The 9,440-nt window shown below is 43.3% G+C and overlaps 1 protein-coding gene across 1 annotated transcript; it reads right to left on the bottom strand.

Moving 5' to 3' along the window:
• Window positions 1–3,159: 3,159 nt before the first annotated feature.
• Window positions 3,160–7,155, bottom strand: LOC128381932 (nucleoside diphosphate kinase A2-like). Its single transcript, XM_053341974.1, has 5 exons — window positions 7,085–7,155; window positions 4,910–5,042; window positions 3,934–4,035; window positions 3,677–3,789; window positions 3,160–3,566 (listed from the first exon to the last, which is right to left on the bottom strand). Exons 2-5 carry the CDS (start codon window positions 5,036–5,038, stop codon window positions 3,452–3,454), a joined length of 459 nt encoding a protein of 152 aa, XP_053197949.1. The 5' UTR covers window positions 5,039–5,042; window positions 7,085–7,155; the 3' UTR covers window positions 3,160–3,451.
• Window positions 7,156–9,440: the final 2,285 nt, after the last annotated feature.

Genomic DNA, 9,440 nt, shown 5'->3' with positions numbered 1-9,440 from the left:
ACCCTACCAAATAATGGTGAATCATTAGTTGCAGTTATAATGACAAGCAGAAAACATAAGGAGAGAGGTGGAAAGGAAAGTGTACGTACACACTTTTTTCTGCTGTTACAGATTTGGTCCAGGCTACAGCCCCTACATCTAAGTAAGGCTATAACCTTACTACAGCCCCTAGATCTTATGGCCCTTTTCCACTGCAGAATCAGTACGGTACGGTACGGTACGCTTTAGCGCGGCACGACTCTACCCACTTTTGGAACCGGCCCTGTTCCTTTTCCACTGCCAAGAGGTACTAGTCGGACTACTTGGAATGGGCGGAGTTGGCGGGGTCGACACTGCCGTGACGTAATTTGCAGGCGACTACTAATGTGCCCATGCCGCAGTCAGTAAAGTAAACAACAACGATGGCACTGGATGACATCGAGGCGGTACTGCTGCTGCTGTTTGCTCTGTGGCTTGTTGTCACTGAAAACGCCAAAAGACAGAGCAATAGGCGTAGAAAAGAAGCGAAGCGAAAGAGACTTGAGATGGACAGAGAATTTTCTGAAATGATCAAGGAATATGAAGCAGAAGACGAGCTGCTAAGAGCGGAAAAGAAACGACGTGTGAGGGTAAGCTAACGATGAAGTTGGTAGCTTGTATGTCAGGTACTAATTAGTTACACAGTTGTTGATCGCTGCGATGTACTAAAATATGGTGTTTTTTGTGTGCGTTTTAGGCGGTCATGTCAGGGCACCGCATACCGTCGCATTGGACGTTTGATCGATCCTCCGAATGGTGGGATGTAATCGTTCCCGGTTTCACGAACGCTCAGTGGATTGAAAACTTCAGGATGTCCGAAGAAACATTCAACCACCTGTGCAACAAACTGCGACCAGCTCTGGAACTCAAAAACACGAACTTCCGCAGATGTATGCCCTTAAAGAAAAGAGTGGCTGTAGCACTTTGGAAGCTTGCTACTGGCTCTGAGTACAGATCTATTGGACATCTTTTTGGAGTCAGCATCACATGTGTGTGTCGATGCGTGCAGGACTTTTGTGCTGCAGCTGAGGCGTTGTTGGTACCAGAACAAATCCGGTTTCCAACCCAGGAGAAGTTCGCCGAAATGTCAGCATATTATGAGAACAGGTGGGGCCTCCCACACTGTGTGGGAGCAATTGATGGATCTAATCCATAGCCATAAATGCCGTCCATTTGGTCGAACCACTTCCACGTCTTGCGGTTCACCCCACTCCGGCTGTTGTGGTCCTTCACCTGCCGGTAGTCGCTCTTCAACTTTTTCAGCTTGTCGCGGCACTGCTGAAAACTTCTGTGGAAGCCCTGGGCGGCCATCAGCTGGGCTACCTCCTGGAACACCTTTTCGTTCCGCGTTGCTCCATCCAGCTCCTTCTGGATGCGGTCCTCGGCCACCACGCACAGAAAGGTCTGCACTTCTGTCACCGACCACGGTGTCGATTTCCTTGTTGCTCCTTCCATCTTCTGTGTTTGTGTTTGTGCTTACCCCGAGCTTCGTCGCATGTATGACGACATCTCCTTCGACCAATCAGTGGACAGCGCCGTTCACGTGACAATTTAGTATCAGTTCGGCTCGGTTAGTACCACCTCTGAAACAGGTACGAAAAATCGTAACGGTTCCCAGGTCCGGCCCCCAGTGGAAAAGGGCACAAAGCGGGTAGAGTCGTACCGTACCGTACCGTACCGTTACTAAATCGTGCAGTGGAAAAGGGCCATAAGTAAGGCTATAACCTTAGCTTGATTAGATCAATGTGTGGATGACTCATAACATCACAACAACTGATTAGTCTACACCTAAGTAAGGCTACAGCCTTACTACAGCCCCTACATATAAGTAAGGCTATAGCCTTACCTTGATGAGATCATTGTGTGGATCAGGGTTTACGTTAGCCGGTATATGCTGGGTTTGGCCGGTATAACGTGTGATTGGCCGGCAGATTAAAATATGAACGGCCAAAATGTCCAGCAGGAAAAATGTCAAATAAATAAATACATGTATAAATTCATTAATAACATTAAATACTAATATTATCATATAATATTATGTGATATAACCTATGAGATATGTTGCCTTGACAACAAAGTTGTGCAAAAGTTTTGTTTCCTTCCGTTACATTGAGAACTTCACTGAGTGTTTGATCATGTCACTGACTGCAGCACTTAGACATCACACTGCAAATGTGAATTATATGCAGAATTCATACTGAGGAGTGATTTTCTTTATATCCATCCTGCGCCTGGTTTCTTATTCCAGATGTGTTTACTACATACTCTATTTTAACCTTATTAATGACTGAAAAATCTGTATTAGTGATTGTGGAGTTATCAGTGTTGGCTTTCTCTTTTTTTGTCATGACTCACATGGAAAGACAAAAGATTAATATTCCAACCATTAAATCACCCATTTTTGACTGTATATTGACTCCTGACTTGCTAACTAGTCTTCACAGTATTAAAACAATGAGTGATTGGGAATGTATGAATTGGTGTAGAGATAATAGTAATAGAATATGTACAGTATGTGAGGGCTAACTGTTCTGACCAATCACAGCTGCTAGTTTTTCATACTTTGCATCACTATGTTCTATGCTGATGGTCCTCAGAGAAAAGTGTGGCTGCACTTTATTTTGCATTCATTTGTGGTTAATCATTAGAGCTGCTCCAGTCTGAGCACAGTTCTCCCTGAGGTACATGTGTCCCTGGTTGGTTACGGTTTTAGATTCTAATATACTCAACATGTATATAACCATGTCTTTAGTCTACTCACACTCCCAAACTACACTGACAGGACTAACTCCACATTGTGGAACATTTCTTTAACTGAGGCTTCACAAATCAAATGGAGATCTGAAGTGAGAACCTGTGTCTACTTCAGCTGAGCTAGGAAACTCGGTATGAACAGAGTGGTATTCCTCCTGACTGCTGATTCACTTCAAATCACCTCTGAGCTCATTTGTCATCCTGCTGCTGTCACACAGCAGGTCTGAGAGCCAATGAGCTAACCTCAGATTAAAGCTGGCCTCTCTGAATAATCCTGCCTGAGAGCGGATAGCAACCATCATAAGTGCATCAGTTTTAGCTCCACTCTTCAGAAGGTCAGCAGGATAGTATTGCCACATGCTATCTGAACAATGACAGGAGAGAAAGTGGGTATTGTGAGCATTTTATTGGAAAGCAGATCACCTTTAACAAAACCGAGTCACAGACAAGTTCAAGTCATCACTGAACATGAAATGAGTGGAATGTTTCTACAAGGGAATGGAGCTTTGGAATGAGTCCGGAGCAGACGTTGGACCTCTACACAGAGCAGGTCCAAGTACAGTATGATGACGTGTTGGAATGAGACACAGGCTACAGGTGAGAATGGGAAATCTGAGGCAAAATGTTTCACTGGTTTCCAACCAGAGAGTGTTGACTGCTGCACTGTAACCTGCTCAGCTCAGTAGAGCCAGCTGTAGGCACAGCTGCTGTAGTTGCACAGCTCATCCTCTTTGAACCACAGAGCGATCTCCTTGTTGGCACTCTCCACTGAGTCGCTGCCGTGGATGATGTTCCTGTGAGGAGACGACACAATGAGTCAGCACAAGAACTAGAAAGACAATGCCACTGCGTTTAATCTGGAAGCAATTGGACATTTCTGCATTACTATGGAAACCGCACTCACTTGCTGACGTCGATGCAGAAGTCTCCTCTGATGGTTCCGGGCTTGGACTCAGCGGGGTTGGTCTCACCCAGCATCACTCTGCCTGTCTTCACTGCACCCTTGCCTTCCCACACCTACAACACACAGAATTATGGGAGATGAAGTCAAGCTGTTCAGTGAGTGCTACAAGTTGTGGATGTTCGTTTTCCACAACATCAGAGCAGGTTTCAGTTCATTTCAGGTTCAACAGCTGTGTCTGGCAGTCTGCTGTCTCTTACCATGGCAACCACGGGACCAGAGCTCATGTAGTTGATGAGAGTAGGGAAGAATGGTCTGTCCTTCAGGTCGATGTAGTGCTGCCTCAGGAGGTCATCAGAGGCCTGCAGAGGAGAGACAGTAATAAATACCTTTAGGATGTGGACATTACTTTACAACAGCTGCTGCTCTGACAATATATTCTCCTAACTGAGCTCCTGTCAGTTTAAGCCTGCAGTGCTGAGAGACAAATGTTTGAACATGTACACGACAGCTGTCAGACACTGATGCTCTGCCTCCTGCTGACTGTCTGAACCAGCCTGACGAAGACCCTCCCTCTTCATCCTGTTCTGTCTCAGCTGACACAAGGTGACAGCACACCTGGTCACATGATCAATACTACCTTAAGACTACACATAAACTGAAGTAGAACTGATGATCGGATGTTTGAACTCATCACTATCTAATATCTGCTTAGTGTAGCAGTACACTATGAAGTGTTCTAAGTGTGCTGCTGACTCACTCTGGTCAGTGAGGCAGCAGAAGTGAAATTAAAGGCCAGGATTTAATCTGAGCAGTTGAGGTTAATCTGCTTCACCTCAGTTCTCCACAAAGGCTCATTTTCTACATTCAGTTGGTGTTTAAGAACTCCTTAAATATTATCACACAGCTATATACAGTTAGTGGACTACACTGGATGGTCCAGTTAAGCAGCCCCCCTCTGTCACGGATCAGATGTTAACCAATCAGCAGACCTTGACTCTGGCTGCTAATCACCAAACACACACACACACACACACACACACACACACACTGCAGTCAGGAATAGACAGTGGAGCTAATCAGCTCACCGGAGGTCTTAACTGTTGCTCTGCACACACACAAGATGTCTTGTGCATATATACTAAAAATACACTGAGTTATGAAAGCAGGTCACATCACACTGCAGCCTTCAAGGTAAACAGGAGTGTGACAGGGAACAATGAAGTGTTTACTTACATGGAGCATCTTCAAGGCAACCAGCTTGAAGCCTTTCACCTCGAACCTCTTGATGATCTCTCCGATGATGCCCCTCTGCACGCCGTCGGGCTTGATGGCGATGAATGTGCGCTCCTTCATTTCGGCCATGATTCTGAAACAAAAACACAGGGTGAGGATATAGAAGTGGTGGAGGTGAGGACCTTCTGCTGGAGGAAGACGCAGATGCAGACTCACGGCTCTGGCTTGCATTTGGCACAATCTGTGGTGGTGGTGGGGCCGGCTGCCGAGGGCCCCGACCCCATAGCACAGAGCAACACATAGACGATCCAGCCCCAGCAAGTGAGGCTTCGACTGATCACCTGAACTGCGCTGCGCTGTGACTTAGCCTGGCGGCCCCGCCCACAAACCTTTATCCTTCACACTGCTGCTCTGCCAGCACTCACCTGCACACAATCACTCAACTTTTGTATATCATTTCCTACCAGTCTCCATAGAAACTGAACATAATGTGCACCAAGAACTGAATTCATTTAGTCCACTTCCAATTAAATGACTGCACCTTATTGCTAGCCTGGAGCTAAACCAGCGAGTCAGGTTTTTGAGCTCATCAGGCAGCGCAGCAGACATTTGATTGTATATCTACACAATGACTAAACTATTCTGTTCAACTGTCAGTGCACAGCAAGAAATGGGAGATTTATCCAAGACAAGCATTCAAATCAGTGTAAGAACAATACAATTTAATATCTGCAGGAGCTTCACTTTTTCCTATAATAGGGCCTCAATTATGTACTCATCTGTTTAGGAAGCTTAAGTAGAAACATGTTCAGAAATTACAGATGAGTAAAACCGTGTTATCTAATCTAGTAATAAATCTAATTGTCCTAGAATGAAATCTCAGGAACATTAACATGTACATAATCTCAGGAACTTCTGCATGTTGCACAATTATATACTGCAGAATTACTATATAGCAATTCATCTTATTTGTGTCTATTATTGATTCTATTTTTCACACTCTTTCACCCTTACTACTTCCCTCACCCAACTACTGCTGTGTCAATTTCTCCCAAGGGGAAATCAATAACTATCCATCTTATCTTAATAAAAATAAATGTTAATAACTTTTCATGACCAGAGTGGGTGACTAAACTGACACTTTGGTTCAAGCTGTACACACACACACACACACACACACACACGTTTACACTGGGCAGGATTTACAGTGTTTTGAGGCAATGAGTTCAGTTACATATGGCTCACTTCCAAGCAGCATTTACCTGCAATCATTCCCACCAAGATACAATGGAGGGGGAAAAGGAGGAGGGGAATGAAGGGCTTTCCCAGGCTGGACTATAGATAAATCCTGCAGGTCATCATGAACATCGTTTATGTAAATATTGACAGATTGATTTTTTTGCCGGTGTCTCATCCGGGCGTTGGCTTGTTGGCAGCATGTTCAAACAGTACCGGCTCCTCATACAGTGTTCAGAGCTCCAGCTAACTGCAGTATGAAGCCAGGGTGAGAACCAGCTACAAGGCGACGGACAGTCTGCACTGATTATGATATGAAAGATTACGAGACACGAGCACGGAAGCTGGAGAGGGCGTGCATATCAAGACGCGGAAGAGTTGACAGACCGGATCATAAATCAAGACCCGCCGGTGCTAAAACAGAGCGGCTGCTTTATCAGCTCGCCATGTGTTCCCCGAGCATTAAAATGGTAATGAACTTCAGCACCTTGACCTTACTGCTGCCGGCTGCAGGTGACCGCAATCGCAGCTGTCACCTGCCTCCAGGACCGGTAGCATGGAGCCCGGGAGCAGTCACACAGACAGGCCCGGGCCTTCACATGCCACATGGCCTTTTGTTCTCGCTGCTGCAAGGCAAAGAAAGAAAGAAAGAAAGAAAAATATTCCCAACGTCTGAATAGCTGCCCGGCAAACGCCTCCGTGTCGCCTCCTCACCCACGACCTCACCCAGCCATAAACACAGGATTAGCGCTCTGCTGTGATTATTCTTTTAAACACAAGTTCACGACGCACCGTCTGGAAAAAAGCCGACTTAACTATAAAGAGCTAATGAAAACTAGCTTCAGGCTCCGTCATATTAACAGCAATAGCAGCAAATACAACTTCTATTCATATAAATAGAGTTTGTACAAGAAGAAAAAGGAGAAGAATATAGCTCACATTGGTTGACAGAGAGGCTCCGGTTGGGTGACTAAGTACAGCGGCTCCGGTAGATGTGGGAGAAGACCTTCTGAGACTGCGCAGCCTCCTTTTATAGGTGGAGGAGGAGACTGAGGCGACGGCGAGTCACTGGGGCCAAAAGGAATGCAGAGGAAATCTCGCGAAGCCACCATGGAGATGGAAGCTGCATACTTTAGTACTGGCCAACCTCCAGAGATACTGTGGAAGAGTGCGGACCTATATTACTACTAATACTGCTAATATAACTACCACTACTACTACTACTACTACCAGTACTACTACTACTACTACTAATATTACTACTACTACTACTAATAATAATAATAACTACCACTACTATTGCTACTACTACTAATATAACTACCATTACTACTATAACTACAAGGCTACTACTATTATTGCTACTATTACTACTTATATATCTACTACTATTACCACTACTACTATAATTACTAATATAACTACCAATACTACTATCTCTATTACTACTACTGCTACTAATATAACTACTAATATAATATGGGTAGCTGGCTTTTTACTGTTTTACTTTATTGTCCATCTGTTTACTATTTCCTATTACAATATTTGATTATAATTTCAGTTCACATTGGTTTTTCACATTTGGGCTGTGTTTAGAGTTACGACTGTGCTGTTCAATCAGTACGATAAATCACATAATGAGTCAATGATCTTATGTTTCTGAAGGTTACACATTATGTGCAATAAACATTTAAATGTATGTAGTATTCTAACAACCTCTGATCAATGTACAAAGATCAGGTTTATTAAAAAAAAAGTAGGCCATGCAGAGGTTTGATTCTGAGCTGAGGGTGAAATCACACTGTGTAATATGAGTTTGAACAACGCACTTTCACCTCAGGACAGATAAAACCAAACAACACTCCATCAGTGTGTGACAATAGTGAAACCATGATGAATGTTTCACCACCTTCCTCTAATATATTCCATGTCTGACCAGCACAACAACACAGAACAAAGCTTCACAACCCTGTCTGTCATTTCTATGATACTCAGGTCTCTGATAGAAGCAAAGCAACATAATAGTAATCATCTAATACTTTTGCTTTATTTAGTATATTAGCATCATTCTGATAGCTTTGATTGTATGTTTAATTGACCCTAAATATTAGCTAGGTGGTTTGACCAGGCAGTATAGTTAAAGCTACTGTTTAGATCATTTGGGCTGGGGGTCGGCTGGGGGACCTTCTCTGTGTCAGTGTATGCTGAAAGTGAAACCGTATATAGCAGCTCTGAACCAATTCCTTGGACTTCTGCAAATTTCTGGTCCTCCAAACCTCACATAAATGTTTGCCAGCATCCTGATAAACAGGATTTAAGGTACATACTCAACAATACATTAGGCCTAGTGATCATTCTGTCATAATTGGATTTTTTTCAGCTTTGGGCCTATCTAATTGTGAAAGGGAGTGCCGAACTGTCAATTGTCTGATCTTTTTTTTAAATTAATTTTGTGATATTGCTGCTATTTCCTTTTTTCTTTAAGAGAACTTTACATGTAAGGTCATACTGTTGACTGTTCAGAAGCATTGTGTGCTAGTTGAACTGTATTAGTATAGTCTACACTACATTACCTATTTGTTCCTCATACTTAATTAGATTGGCAGTTTTGCTTTGTGTGATATTGTCTTTGTGTTTTTTGTCATGTGGAGGATGAATGATGAATCTGTGCTGGGACCCGAGAAGCAAAGAGACTTTCCATAGCAATTATACATATCAATTATACCAAATTAAATGTAGTCTCCCATAGCCCCCTATAGGGAGTTCTTCAGATTTAAGGTGATCATTATGCTTAACTTCCAGGCTGCTCTTACATAAAATCTACCCAGTACTACTATAAGATGATGTCTTGATGGCAGCTTATGATTTGACTCACATAGGCACACATGGGGACAATCATGCATACATGTACTGTAAATACGGTTTATACTCTCATATCTTCCTCTTTAAAGGACAGCTTTTAAGAGGAATTAGAGGGTACGATATGCAGCTAATGGCTTTTACTGTATGAGCTACATACTCGTCATAAAGTCATTGGGCATTGCATAAAATGAATGGAAATCATCTTAATACAGCCTGTGATATTAAGGTGGTACTGTATCTCTTACTTAAAGCACTCATATTCCAACCTCACTCACTTAACTCAATGTAGATTAATGGAGTTTTTCTCAGCCTGACGCAGCAGTATGAAAATATTAGGTATGTCGAACCAAGGCTGAATCTGACTCTGAGATTCAATCTTCTTTCTTTTTTTGGAAACATTAAGTTTTCAGCCTTTGCCTCCTTGGCAGCCTGC

Source organism: Scomber japonicus, chromosome 20 (genome assembly GCF_027409825.1).
Source record: "Scomber japonicus isolate fScoJap1 chromosome 20, fScoJap1.pri, whole genome shotgun sequence".
NCBI classification, from domain to species: Eukaryota; Metazoa; Chordata; class Actinopteri; order Scombriformes; family Scombridae; genus Scomber; species Scomber japonicus.
This window is presented reverse-complemented; position numbering and strand designations above follow the sequence as displayed.

Bases quoted from the DNA above. Each gene is read 5' to 3' on its own strand.
- LOC128381932 (XM_053341974.1), bottom strand. From the start codon at position 5,038: ATGGCCGAAATGAAGGAGCGCACATTCATCGCCATCAAGCCCGACGGC. The intron at 4,036-4,909 runs GTAAGTAAACAC...TCTCCTCTGCAG, and splicing joins TTGCCTTGAAGATGCTCCAT to GCCTCTGATGACCTCCTGAG. The intron at 3,567-3,676 runs GTGAGTGCGGTT...GTCTCCTCACAG, and splicing joins TTCTGCATCGACGTCAGCAA to GAACATCATCCACGGCAGCG.